The sequence below is a fragment of the Sebastes umbrosus genome, chromosome 2 (assembly GCF_015220745.1).
Source record: "Sebastes umbrosus isolate fSebUmb1 chromosome 2, fSebUmb1.pri, whole genome shotgun sequence".
Taxonomy (NCBI): domain Eukaryota; kingdom Metazoa; phylum Chordata; class Actinopteri; order Perciformes; family Sebastidae; genus Sebastes; species Sebastes umbrosus.
This window is the reverse complement of record NC_051270.1, coordinates 17,260,409-17,275,414: the sequence shown is the minus strand read 5'-3', so window position 1 is coordinate 17,275,414 and position 15,006 is coordinate 17,260,409. Positions and strand designations below refer to the sequence as shown.

General features: G+C 39.4%; 1 protein-coding gene across 2 annotated transcripts; it reads right to left on the bottom strand.

Annotated features, from left to right (window-relative positions):
- Nucleotides 1-1,721: 1,721 nt before the first annotated feature.
- ppm1g (protein phosphatase, Mg2+/Mn2+ dependent, 1G) lies at nucleotides 1,722-13,449 on the bottom strand. Of its 2 annotated transcripts, none has more exons than XM_037749410.1 (14): nucleotides 13,281-13,446; nucleotides 12,029-12,165; nucleotides 10,406-10,475; nucleotides 9,995-10,080; nucleotides 9,600-9,729; nucleotides 9,163-9,274; nucleotides 8,308-8,501; nucleotides 8,001-8,182; nucleotides 7,762-7,899; nucleotides 6,900-7,002; nucleotides 5,645-5,776; nucleotides 5,306-5,435; nucleotides 5,011-5,110; nucleotides 1,722-3,666 (listed from the first exon to the last, which is right to left on the bottom strand). In XM_037749410.1, exons 2-14 carry the CDS (start codon nucleotides 12,137-12,139, stop codon nucleotides 3,460-3,462), a joined length of 1,695 nt encoding a protein of 564 aa, XP_037605338.1. In that variant the 5' UTR covers nucleotides 12,140-12,165; nucleotides 13,281-13,446; the 3' UTR covers nucleotides 1,722-3,459. The 2 variants fall into 2 exon arrangements, with proteins under 2 accessions (XP_037605338.1, XP_037605342.1); XM_037749414.1 differs by having other exon boundaries at nucleotides 3,460-3,666; nucleotides 8,001-8,179; nucleotides 13,281-13,449.
- Nucleotides 13,450-15,006: the final 1,557 nt, after the last annotated feature.

Below are 15,006 nucleotides of genomic sequence, written 5' to 3'. Positions count from 1 at the left end.
CGTCCTGCAGGAGAACCACGGTGTGGCTCCACAGTCTACATGTACAGTAGATGCTGCAAATCATTATATATAATAAAACTATTCAAATATTTAATCACGATTGTCCATTGTTAATTATGATTAATAACAAATTAATCAGCATTTTTTTATCTGTTCGAAATGTACCCTAACGGGAGATTTGTCAAGTGTTTAAAGGTCCCATGTCATGCTCATTTTCAGGTTCATACTTGTATTTTGTGTTTCTACTAGAACATGTTTACATGCTGTCATGAGCAAAAAACACATTATTTTCCTCATACTGTCAGCCTGAATATGTCTGTATTTACCCTATGTCTTAAACGCTCCGTTTTAGTGCATTTCAACGGAATTGCAATGGAATTGCGTTGCTAGGCAACAGTTTGGGTCCATGTTTACCTCCTGTCAGCTGATGTCATTCACATACACTGCAACAGGAAATAAACTGTGACACATTTAGAATGTGTACATTTAAAACCGTGTAATGGTCTAAATATTGTATATTCGTGACATCACAAATGGACAGAAATCATAACGGCTTGTTTCAAACGCATAATTTCTGAATACGGGCTGTGTGTATTTCTCTGTATATTGAGTTTTGTTAGTTTAACAGTATTTATATAGCACTTAAATCTGCTTTATAATGTAAAGACCTGAAAATCTCACTTTTTACAATATGGGACATTTAATACTCTTATCAACATGGGAGTGGACAAATATGCTGCTTTATGTAAATGTATATATATATATATATATATATATATATTTATTATTGGGAATCAATTAACAACACAAAACAATGACAAATATTGCCCAGAAACCCTCAGGTACTGCATTTAGTATAAAAATATGCTCAAATCATAACATGGCAAACTGAAGCCCAACAGGCAACAACAGCTGTCAGTGTGTCAGTGTGCTGACTTGACTATGACTTGCCCCAAACTGCATGTGATTATCATAAAGTGGGCATGTCTGTAAAGGGTAGACTTGTGGGTACCCATAGAACCCATTTTCATTCACATATCTTGAGGTCAGAGGTCAAGGGACCCCTATGAAAATGGCCATGCCAGTTTTTCCTCACCAAAACTTAATGTAATTTTAGAGCGTTATTTAGGCTCCTTCCCAACAAGCTAGTATGACATGGTTGGTACCAATGGATTCCTCAGGGTTTCATATACCAGTATCTTCACTTTAGCTTTAAAACTGAGCCTGCTACAACATAAAAATCGCAAGTTGAAGAAATTAGTGGTGCTAGAATGTATTTGCATAAATGCATTAACTTTGACAGCGCTAAATAAAATGAGTTGATAATAAACGTCAGTCAGTTACTGGCTGTTAGCCTTTGCACAATTTGCATTTATAGTCGTTTATATATTTAGGGTATCTTCTATTCTTGTATAGTGTCGGCAACCAACCATTTCATTAATCTTAAGTGGCATTTAAACATTTTATCATGTATTTAACTGTTCAATAACCATCAAAAATATTGATGACTTCAAACTGATACCTATGGTTTGTTCAAACAGGATACTTCATTCTGATTGAGTCCAAGATTGTCTGACTGGCAGTGGAAAAACATGACTCACTTCCATTAAATAGACATATCTAAGAGCAGAATTTTAAAATTAAAGACTTCTCTGAAACCTCAGATTAAAAAACAGAAGCAGCACTGGTTGTTTTTAAAGAAACACAAGAATACAGTCATCTCATTATTTAAAAAAATGTATTTGTATGTACTTACATACTGGTGTCAAAAGAGTAAGCACCAAAAATGTCACATTGACTCACAATTACAAAGAAAAAGAAATTTTCTTTTTCTTCAATTACAAGTATTGAAAAACTATATACAGAAAAAAGGGCATGGTGACAAGATAGTACACTAGAAACAAACTTACAGTCACACAATGTGGTTTAAATGAGGCTTCTGCAAATAAAGACAAAACAAATATTCTGAACAGCTTTACTGTCTCGGTGCTCTTAACTTCAAATTGTATTTCCACTCAAAAAGTAACTTTGTGCATCCTCTCCACAGACCAGCGTCAGGGCGTTTTCAGAGTGTGCTCACAAAAATGTTTTGATAAAAAAAAAAAATAACTGATTCATCAAGAACGAAATTATACGTAATAATAAACATTTGAGTGGAAATACTTTTTACTTAAAACACATGTCCTAGAGATGGTCTTAAAAATGTGTTATAATAGAAACGGGACAGACAGGCAGAGTAAATGGGGTTGAGGAAGGTAGAGTCCTGGAGACGAGCTGTGTGTGGAGGGCCGGTCTGTCTCTGGATGGACACAGAGACGTAAAAGGCAACGAACATCTCTGCCTGTTTCCCTGCTATCAGATCTTACAGATGAAAAGTACACTAGCTCACAACACCCTAGCATCTTTTCTTCGTCTGGAAATTTACAGATTTTGATCAAGACAAGACGCAAAGCAGGAATGGAAAAAAGGCAAAATGACGGTGCTGTATTGTTGGTGATTGGGCTGTTCTGTGACCAGCAAGACTGAAAAATAATTCTCACTTGTGAATGGGTGCTAAAGGGGGGGTTATATAAAATGGCAAACAAGAGCAACTGGACTAGTACCCTAAATCCTTCAGTCCCTCTTGCTCCCTGAAACAGGGAAGCAACACATTCAGTGCCACGCTGGCCTAGTGAACGCACACTCTTGCTGCATCTTGAAGCTTCAATTTAGGCTGCAAAAGACAATAATATCCTCTCATTCAATCACTCGCTCCTACTGTTACCTTTACACAATGCAAATCTAACAGCCATTTCAGGTCCCTTCTCTGGGTACAGTTAATTTGGTGCCTATAAAAAGGAATTCATGGTTTTTATGGCACTTTGAGAAACAATGAATGCCATGTAATTTGGGCACAACACAAGAGCATTGTGCTGTTTCATATTGGAAAAGTAACTTGCACATTTATATTGCAAAACTGCAATGAAAATGCATGTGTCACACTGTAAAATGTGAACGACACAGGTCATAACGAGGGCTATCCTCAAACTTCCACTTAAACAAAACTGTCAAACTGCCAAGTGGGAAACGATCTTAACAATAACCGATTGCAGTGCATGTCTGGCATCTTCCTTCTAGTTAGAAATACTTGGAAAATGACGTGCTATCACCATGCCTGCGAGTCTGACTCTTCTGAATTGAAGAAGTAAACGTGTGTCCAGCTTCTTTCCAGCGAGACCAAATAAAAGAAACAACTGGAGGGGTGTTAAAGTGAGAATCGGCCTAAAACAAAGGACAAAAACTATACTGATGTCTTAAGTTCAGCCGATCTTTGAGCATACGTATAGCAATTGTAATTTCTGTTTCAGGGTGAATTGATGTTTGTGAAGGTAAGGATTACATTTTGAACAGAATGTGTCTCTGGTGTAACTGCGGTAGCCTGGGACCTTCTGCTCCCTCGTGGACAGTTTCTCTTTGCCTTTAGTCGCTTTTAGCTTTTTTGCTGTCGTTTCCGTTCTTCTCCGGCTCGGCTGCTCCTGCCTTCTCCTCCTCCCCGTGCTTCCTCTTCTTCTTGTCGTCTGACTGAGCAGGGGACGGGTGTGCCCGGAGGGTGATGATGATGCAGGTCATGTTGTCGCAGCCTGTCCCGTCTCCAGATGTGTCGGGGGCCAAACAGTGGTCCAACAGCTATCAAGAGGACATACAGGATTTGAAATTAAAGATGCATAAACATATTTATTCATGAAAAACGTGAGGTACCATGTTCAATGTTTGGGAGTCAACTAAAGCTGGGCATATACTGTATGATTTTAGAAATGTCGTTATGTAACGCCTCATCAACACTGCGAACGTCAGGAGCGCGTGGCGGCTGCGTGATTCACACGTCGGGTGTTCACACCAGCTGTGTGTCAGCTGCGTTTCTGCTGCTGCTGTCAGCCCTTTCTTTCTATATAGAGTTTGCATTTCATAATGGCCATTTCATTTCATTCTAAATGTCATTTATATTTATTTTAGACAGAGAAAGGTTAAGAAAGGTGTGGTAATTTGTCAATAATAGTAATAATCAACAATTAAAACCCCATACTATATTCATTCATGGAGCTCTCCAAGTCACTGCATGTTCTACAACACTGTCCGGCACATATTTCAGAAAAAAAGCGTTGTGTTGAAGTAACAAATGCAGGGATTCTGTCCACAGAAAAAACGCTTGAGGGCTTTTATTTTGAAATGAAAGCAGGAAGTGTTGATTTAAAAATAAGTCTTTACTTTTTTCATCTCCGTAAGATATTCTACAGATAGACATCGAAACTGTAGTAATGTTGCTGATGATGTCAATGTACAGTCAATAGATCACCTTCACTGTCCGTGACATATTCTACAGATGTCTAGACATTGAAACTGTATTAATGTAGCTGATATGACGTTAATATACAGTCAATAAATCACTTTCACTGTGTTGTTGCTGTGAGCCGTGCTCCGCTCGCGTCAAAAATAGGCGACACCTCGAATATCTAGAAGAGACGCAGCTGAGACGCACGTCTCACGCGGGCAGTGTGGCTGCTCTAACATGTTAACAAAGGCGCCGAAATAAAAAAACAGGTCAGCCGCCACGCGCTCCGGACTTTACCAGTGTGGATGAGGCTTTATTCTTACTCCTGCTGTACAAGTGGATCGTTAGCGCACAGGTTTTGGTTGCTTAGTAACGGCAGGCGTGACGGGAGCGCAACCTTCAAGCACCTTGGATAAGAATGAAAGCGGCACAGCTGGCGTTTTCCACACGTTTTTGAAGATGTGAATAGCCCCCCTAAGGATACAAGCTAGATAGCATAATGACTACACAACAGTTAAAAATCAAATCTAAGTGACTGATTAAGTACTTTAACATCTTTTAAGCAAATGTCCCATCATCCTCCCTCTTATTGCGAATGAGGATTCACTGCCTGGCAGGTACTGCTAGTAGACAGAGGAGGGGCTGGTTTGGGAGTGGTGTTATGTACAAGTATTAAGAGTGTGACAGAAGGCCTCTCTCACCTCTTCCACTATGGATGAGAGGGCTTTGACTTTGCCACTCTGGTCTGGTTTGATCCTCTCACTGATGAAGTCCACCACCTCCTGACTGCTCAACACATTCCTGCACACATATGGGAACAGATAACAAGTAAAAAAAACAAGTATATGATGAATCAAAAAGGAAAAAACAACCTCACGTACAGTAACATCATAACTGACATATGAAAATTCTTTCAAATTTCAATCTACAGTTAATCATGAATCCTAATGAAAAATCAATTACAGGGATAAACGGTCAATGACCAGTCAAACTCACCAGATGCCGTCGCAGGCAATGACCATGAAGTCGTGGTCCCCGTTAAGAGTCAGAACTTTGACGTCTGGCATCGAAGAGATCATCTGCTCCTCTGGAGGCAGAGCCTTGTTCCTCTTATAAAAGTGGTCACCTGAGAGTCAGAGTCCAAGTTAGAAACTCACTCTGCTTACAGGAGGTGGCCATTTCAGAGAGTATGCAAACATTTTAGATTGACAATTTGAATCCAAAACAGAAAATAATTATTACTGACCAAAAGCTGCTATTGGGTTTAATTGTGGTGCAATAAATGAGTGCTAATCTAAAGACTAACGTAAAAGTCACACACAAAGTCAGCCATACCGATAGCTCTGGAGAGGTTCAATCCACCATTGACCCGTCCATCCATGGTCACTTTCCCTCCAGCGTTTTTAATGCGAGCCAGTTCCACCTCGTCCTCTGGCTTGTGGTCATACGACATGTCGACAGCTTTGCCTACAGCAACACAGGAATGGAGCTCTTACATTTAATACATTACTGCAAAGCCTTTCATTAAGAAGATCTGCCACTATGCGGTTCAGTGGCAACCATGCAAGAGCCAAACACTGACTTTTCACAGCTGCCCAGTAAAACAACTACAGTATATCACACGACTGTGGAAAGAAAGTTGGGTATTTTTGCAATAACGAATTTGACAGTCATGATAAAACCTCTTCAAATGAATAATGCCAACATTTAATCAGATTTTAGGCTTTCAAGTGAGATTATCATATGCTGTGCTTATAATAAAGGGGGTGTTCAATCTTTTTCACAGCATGCACTGCCAGGCAGGGTTATAATAGCTTTTGAATTTTCAATTATTTTTTATGTTATTTTAATTTTGACTTTACGATTTAATTTTAGTTTAGTTTTAATTAGTTTTCTTGAATGTGCTGCTAGTTTAAGTTTAGTTTCAGTTTTTCAGAAAGGTTCAGCTTTAGTTTGTTTTGTTAGGGCCAGCTATAATGTCTCAGAAGTATGTAGTTAGATATACAAAACACATGGTTGGAGAACCGTGTAGGAACGGCCATAATGTTTAATCCTTAATCTTCACGCTACTTTAGGGCAACGCGATTGCGTGATAGTGCCATCTCCTCGAATGTCACATCTGTTCAGTTTCTGTGGTTCAATGTAATGAGACATCCTTTATTCGGTAGTGATACATTATAGCTAAAAAACTAACACTGAAAATAATTTATCTACATTTGTATTATTTCCTTTAAGGATATAGATTTATCGAGTTTCAGTTTAGTAACTATTTTTCACTGCTTATTTTTGTTTTAGTTTACTATAATAACTCTGCTCCCAGGTTGCTTGGGTGCAATACTGTAACATCCTGCTGCTTTTTAATGGCATGAAGTGATATTATAATCAGCATGTTTAATATATCAGTATATGAGCTTTGTGTATCAGCATACTAATTACTGAAAGAGCAGAGCTAAAAACATACAACGATATACTCTCTTGGTACTGAGGGGGGTACCAGAGTTTAAATGCTAGACATTTTTGATTTATCACAATTATTCTATAATATCACACATATATCAAGGTAAATAGGCACAAGATGGTTTGGACCTACCACGCTCAGACACCACGCAGCGAGAGTCTCCAGCATTGGCCACGATCAGCTGTTTTCCTCGAATCAGAGCCACAACAGCTGTGGTGCCGCTGTCTGAGCCAGGCTGCGAATACATGAACATGGAAGATGTGACACACTGTTAAACTAACAATCTGAATAATCTTTGTAAAAGTTATTTCACACCAGGACTGAAATGAACTTCTTAAAAGCTTCCAGACAATTTTCTGCAGAGAAAAGAATTTCAGGCAGCCACCAAAGCTTCTTTCATTTACACAATGTCATCACAAATCACTAAACTTGGCTTCTGCTGCAATGAGGCTATCCAACACACTGCAGCCTGTTAGCTGGAAATTACAGCGGAGCTCTTTAAATGGCTAAAAACAAACTACTGCTAACTTGGCCAGCTCTCAAAAGTGACAAGTAAAAATGGTTTCAATATGACTAATTCCACCAATGAATATTAGCATATGACAATGCTTTGTCACGTTACAAGACTTGTCTTAAGCTAAAGTGGTACAAGTCATCAGTAGAAAGAGGTCCTAATATTTTGGTGATCAATGTCAACTTGTTGTATCAGGGAGGTACTGATAGAGCCAAGACTATGACAACAAATCGACAACTTTGATGAACCTAAATATCACACTGTATCATGTTGTTGAAACGATCATATTTTCAGCTCCACCCTCAAGATATTTGTACTGCAATTCATCTTTCAACTCGACAGCTAAAAAGGTAATTAAGGAGTCAAGGCAGCCTATATGAGCACGATACATTGTCTGTGCTGCATGTAGGAATTTGTATCAGTTGTACTGTTGATTTGTCCGTTGCATAAGTTTCAATCAGACATGTCCTTTGTACACACCTCCTCCTTGCCGTCCATTCCAGGAAGGCACATTTCCTCCTCTTCTTCTTCTTCATCCTCAGAGTCTTCCTCTCCTTCCTCTGTATCCTCCTCTTCTTCCATCTCACTGCTATCACCCTCTTCCTCTTCGCTACCATCCTAATAAAAAAGAAAAAAAGAAAAAAGTTACGATTTCAAGTCATCAGTGAGTGAGCTTTGATAGCCACATAAGACAGCTTATTCTGGTCTCCTGCTCTCACCTCTTCATCACTGCCCTCCTCCTCCTCTCCCTCCTCAGATTCCTCACTGTCGTCAAAAAACCTGGACTTGGAATCTCCTGCAGTCTTGGAGGACAGAGAGGAGCAGGACGGACCTGCGTCTCCCTCTGCCTTACCAGCCTTTTCTTCTCCATTGGAGCTTCCTGACTCTCCACAGTCAGCTGCTGTAGAGGTAAAACGAGGGCAACATTATATGACATGATAAGCATTCTTAGCATGATTAGTTTTGTATGTGCTCATGAAGATAAAAAATTGAATTGTTAAAGATTCCCAAATCCCAGCTCCGTACCTGCACCACTGCCTTCACCTGCTGTTCGCCGACAGGCTCGCAGTTTAGACCCAGATGCCGCTCCTTCTCCTTTCTTTGCCTTCCCATTGCTCTCCTCCAACTCTCCATTTACGCCCTCCTTCAGTCCTTTCCCACCTTCCCCTTTTTCTTCTGAGGCCTCAGGTTTCGAGCAGGCTGCCTTCTTAGCAGCCGCACTAAGAACAAAACACAAAGGGGAAATAAAGAGGCGCCAACCACAAGAATAAAACTTTTAACTGCTGTTGATTTACACAACAACCAAAGATACCTGGACTCACTGAGTTACTAAAGTCAAGAAAGAAGTTTCTGGTGGACTGAATATGGATTCTAGCAATTAATGATTATTTTCTTGATTAATCATCCTCTAATGTCTTGTTTTGAGTAAAGAAAGCAGAAAATATTCATATTTAAGAAGCTGGAATCAGAGAATTTCAAATTTACTCATACCGATTAATTGATTATCAAAATAGTTGGTTAATTTAATAGTTGACAACTAATCCATTAATCATTGCAGCTCTACATGATTCTGTCCCCAAAATGAATCTTGTTGTTCTTATTATTCTTATAATTTCACTGCTTCAAATATACAGACTACATTCAAATGTTTCCAAAGCTTGAAATATCACAAATATATACAACAAAAGTTGCCATGTAATGTTATCATTACTCCCTTGATGTGATATTCAAACAGGTTGTTGAGGTGAGACATAATACAGCCATGTGATCAGTTTCATGTGTAGACAAATGGGCTATCAGTTATGATTAGCCAGAAAGACAAGACTGACAACATTTCCAGGAAGTGTATGACAAGTCAAGATTAAATGTGTGTTAGTCTACCTGATGGCGGCTGCGTGCTTGACAGCATTGAGGTTCTGGCCGTAGCGTACCAGCAGCTCCTCTATGGTCATTGTGGCTTCCTCGTGGAGTAAAGCTGCCTCCTCTGTGTCCACTGAAAGGGATGGAAACATTTAGATAATGTCCTTATAACTAGGATTTGACATCACTACAGCAGATCCAGCTGAGGAGGAAGTGCTGACTGTATCATTCCAGTCAAAGTACATACATTTTTTCCTACTTTATGTGCATGAACTTCAGGATGTCTTGTATTTGTCGTACTCTCATGGTCATAATTATTTTTTCTTAGTTTATTGCATTTTGCTGGATGTCAATCCTTCGTTACCATGCACCATAAATGAGCTTTGTTATATGTTCCTCACAATTCTCATCCACATCAGACATTACTACATACATTTCATTGTTAGGGGTGTACTCACAATCGTCCTCCTCTGCCACCTTTGCAACAGGTGGCTCCTCGGTGGGCCGTCCAGCAATCAGGACCAGCTCCTTAATCACCTCCTCTGTGGTCATTCTGCTGTCAATTGCCAAGAAGGCATCCTCCAGAGCCTGGAAACATCATGCAAGAGTAAAAGTCAAGCAACATACCGTGTAATATTGGGTTCAAGATTAATGAGATTCATGTCTCTTCAGTGTTTTGAATGTGTCAGTACTGTGGAGCAAATGATGACCACACACTCATAATACATTTGCCTTTTATCCCACCTAATTTGTAACTATGCTCCAGTCGAGCAGCAGGCCTCTGGTCATGAAGACATCTGCTCTGTCAGACTCGTTTAAGACAGGTCATGCCGCGGCTTCTACGGTTTCTCACCTTTTGCAGTTTGCCGTCTTTGTAGGTCTTCTGCTCCTTGATGATGTCAGGAAGGTACTTTGAACAGTACAGAGCCACCTCTTCACCTAAATGGGAACAGCAGATTGTATAAATTCTCAGGGTAGGTGTGTAAAACAAACAATAAACAGAGAAACCTTTGGAAACACTTCACAAAAACATGTGTTGTGATCCAAAAAGGGAGAGAAAATGTCTCTGAATGCTTTTTGTGATGGCAAACATAAGTTTTGGGAGAAACTGTTGTTATTGCTGTGTTGTTCATTGTCAATGATAGGATTAGGTAGTCACAAAATATTGTGTTAAGTTAGTGTTCAAATGCTGTAAACGCCACAATGTATCCTACAAAATAATATAAATAGGAGACAGTATTTATACAGTGTGCATGAGTGTTACCTCCATGTCCGTCATACACAGAAAACATGGCTGTCTCGTCATCAAACTCTGGGATACAATTGTGAGCATCCTGCGGCACAAGAAACACAAAAATGCACATTACATTACAGACAACATGACAGTTTACAAATGGGTGCAAATCATGGCCGAATTCCTCTTCTGGGGGAAAAAACAACCTGTACATTTAGGGGAGACCTTTAGATATTATCTTCACGAATTGCTATATAATGTAAATATATTATATTTGTCAACTCACTTTCATCAATCAAAAGGGTTCACACGCTTTTCTAGAGATCATTTCCTAGGACTTTTCAGTGATGATGGTGTGGTATGACAGCTGACAGGGGTCTATGGCTAGAACTTAGCTATGAAATCATCTCTTATGCACTTAGACATTATGACAAATTGATCATAGAATAATAGAATTAAAACTACCAGCTGCCAGCCAACAATGACTAATAATTACATTTGAAGGATAATTTGACTTACATTATCCACTTACATTGTAATGTCATCAAACCTGCATGGTAGCCCATGAGACGTGACTTGGGGGTGTGCTCACTGCATTTCAACATCAAACCACGTATTCAAAATACTGTCCAGTTTGAACATTAATATGATCCTGAATATAACCTAACCCCTTCAGATGGCAATCTTATCTGATTTAGGGAGCTCTGATAGATAGCCTAGTAGTACATTCTCAGATAAAGGAAAAAAAGGAGAGATTTTCCTGGACATTTGACTTTTTCCTCACATTTTCCATGACTGGAAAATTGGTCTAATGTTTTCCAGGTTTTGCAAATTTCCCCACTGCGGCACTAATAAAGGAATATCTTATCTTTTCCAGGGTACGTGGGAACCCTGATCAACAAAGTTTCTCCTCTCTTACAGTTGATGAGCAATGATGTTGATTGTGTAATATCATTGCACATGTCCATACATGTCTTTTTTTTTAATTCATTTTAGCTGGTTTTCTCATCAGAAGTGACAAAGGACCTCAGATCTTCAAATGTTTTCATCTGTGAAGTACTTTCTTACACAAGCAGACATCAATAACATGCCCTTGAATGTTGTGTGATTATAATGTAGCTCAGCATACCAAAGACACCCTGGGGATGTATATTGTGGATTTCAGCCAATGCTCAGGGAAAAGCTAGTTTAGGAGTGTGACTGTGTTAAGATACCAACCAGCCCCCATGCAACAAACCTATATGTTGATGTTACACAATCATTGCACATGTCCATACATGTCTTTATTAACTGAATTTTAGCTGTTTCTCATCAGAAGCGACTGAACCAAGATAGACAAAGGCCTCAAAATATTTCCATCTGTGAAGTACTTTCTTACACACAGCAGACATCAATTACCCTTGAATGTTGTGGGAGAGTGATTATAATGCAACTCTGCATACCCAAACTGTATATTAGGATGTATATTGTGGATTTAAGCTAATGCTCAGGGAAAAGCTAGTTTAGGAGTGTGACTGTAAAGATACCAACCAAACCTATACAAAGAAAAGCCACATATCCCTTTATTATCCCGCCATTTACAACTGAATCAAGTCCTCTCCTTTGTGGTGTTTAAGGAGAGGTAACAACATGGTAGTCTGTGATCCTCCTCACCTCCATGGAGACGCGCCAGCCCTGCATGGCAGAGAAGCCGTAGCTCATGTTGCTGTTGCCGCCATCGGAAGAGGTCTTGGCCGTGTTGGGTTGCGACAGATAAGCCCCCATGGTGGTCGGTTACTATGGCTTTACACCTGGAGACGAGACGACACAGAAAAGATCAGTTATAGCCTCACACAGAAACAGACACAAACACACAACTCAGTACATTTGATCACCTAGATAGCTAGCTAGTTAGCTAACGTTAGCAACACCACAACAAAAAGTAGACGCATCAGCTAGCTAGCATCATAGCATGCTAATATGTTACCATATTAGCATCATAGCATGCTAAATGTTAGCATAGCATGCTAACATTTAGCATGCTATGCTAACATATAGCATGCTATGCTAACATATTAGCATGCTATGATGTTAGCATGCTAACATGGAAGAAGACACTCAAACTCAAAGGTTCTCAAAGTGTCTACTTTTAGTCATTTCGCATCTCTTTGCAGCCATTTTGCATCTATTTTTTAGTAATTTGCCTCTCTTTGTGATGTTTTGCATCTATTCTTGATCATTTTGCATCTCATTCTGGTCATTTTATATCTATTTTTTAGTCATTTTGCCTCTTTGTGATTGTTTTGCATCTATTCTTGGTCATTTTGCATCCCTTTTAGCCATTTTGCATCCCTTTTTGGTCATTTTGCATCTATTTTTTAGTCATTTTGCCTCTCTTTGTGATGTTTTGCATCTATCCTTGATCATTTTGCATCTCATTTTATATCTATTTTTTAGTCATTTTGCCTCTTTGTGATTGTTTTGCATCTATTCTTGGTCATTTTGCATCCCTTTTTAGCCATTTTGCATCTCTTTTTGGTCATTTTGCATCTATTTTTTAGTCATTTTGCCTCTCTTTGTGATTGTTTTACATCTATTCTTGATCTTTTTGGTCATTTTGCATCTATTTTTTAGTCATTTTGCATCTATTCTTGATCATTTTGCATCTCTTTTTGGTCATTTTGCATCTATTCTTGATCATTTTGCATCTATTCTTGATCATTTTGCATCTCTTTTTAGTCATTTTGCATCTATTTTTATTAATAGTAACATCATAGCATGCTAACATCATAGGATGCTAACATTAGCATGCTAACAGGTTAGCATGCTAACCCGGTTAACTTCAGCTCTAACCGCTCAGCTCCGCTGGGTAAAGCGGCTGCGCAGCTGTAGAGAGATATAAACACCCTAAAGACGGTTAGCTTACCTGTCTGACGGAGCAGGACGAGCTTTGTAAACGGGTCCCAGCGAGAGAGAGCTTCACATAGAAGATGTTACACGTGTAGAAGGAAAGAGCCGCTATCAACAGAGACCAGAGCGAGGAGACAGAGCGAGGAGACGAGCTGAGGAGGAAGTGAGCGAGAGCGCATGTCCCTTTGCTTCCGTACGTCATGACGTCATCATGAAGCCGTTTTTTTGTTTTTTTAATTTTAAATGAATGAACATATATTTCAACATCAACAACATATAATACAGGCAAAAAAAATTATATAGGAAATAATCCCCAAAAAAACCTATAATCTGTTTCAACAGAATTGTATTGCTAGGCAACAGCTTGGCTCCGTGTTTACTTCCTGTCAGTTTATGTCATCCACATACATAGGCCTACACATACATAGGCCTACACATACATAGGCCTACACATACATAGGCCTACGCTGCAACAGGAAATACACTGGGACAAGTTTTACATTCATAAATGCAAATTTGCGAGAGTTATTATTTTTTTTATAGATATTGCGATAATATCATGAATTCTTTTGGCCACGATAATCGTGTTGTGAAAATCTGATATTGTGACAGCCCTAGTTTATATTTTCATTTACTTTTATTTCTATTTTTGTTTTAACTCATAATTATTTATTTTTGACTTTTCTCTATTCATGTGTACATATTTCTGTTCTTGTACTGATCTGATGATGGTGCTATAGATGAAAAGTTAAGGGATCACAAAAGATATTACTCTCCATACTGAAAGGTCAATACATATGTATTTCAAATTGCATAACAAGCCATCTAATAGTTCTAAAAATATTTCACTCAAAGCCACAATTGTCAGCTTCATGTTGGCTTTCCGCTGCATTCTCAAAGGTTTGTGTTTTTAGTGTGAAATGAGCAGTGTGCTTCCTGCAGAGCTGCCTGGACAAACTCTGCTCATGTCCTTTGTAGGACAGCTTGTACACAGACAGTCCTGCAGATGGCAGCAAAAACATTTGGACCACTTATACTGAGAGGGTTAGATGTTTTATGATCCCTCAAAGGAGGGGGATGTAACCATGTGCCATGAAGGGCAAAGAGTCTGGAGGGTTTCATCCCAACCAGAGAGCACAGCTACTGACTCTCACACCCCTTCAGTCAACATACTGACCCTCATTTCAATCAAATGAAGACTGTTTGCCCTCCGTGGCACACGGCACGATCACAGTCCTTCTCATGAAGACGCAGTGGGCATGTTATACTTAAAATCTCCATGGAAAGAGGAAAAGAGGACAGACTTTATTTCCCATCAGCCTCGGGGCCTCTCTGTCCTGCCCTGCCATTGGCTGCTGCTCTACGGTCCTGGTGGTTGCTCTGCTCCCTGAGGATCACTGTTGCTGCAGGAACAATAGAAAGCAAGAGAGGAAACACACCCTGTCCTTGGGATCTAAAAATGTCATCCACACACACCAGAATACACACATTTTCTCTCTGTCTTTAACAGGAAGGATGTTTTTTTGTTCTTGTCTGTAGATTAGCGGCTTCAGTGGTATGTGTGGATGCAGTGAGTGCATGTAAAGTTTGTTTGTCTGCGTGTGAACGTTACTATTTTGTCCTTGGATGACTAAAAATAACACTCATGACTCCCTCTTCACCAGTCAATGAACACATGAACCACGGCTGTTACCTGTAATATTTTGATTTCTATAACAGCTTTCCTGGAAGACATGTTTGGC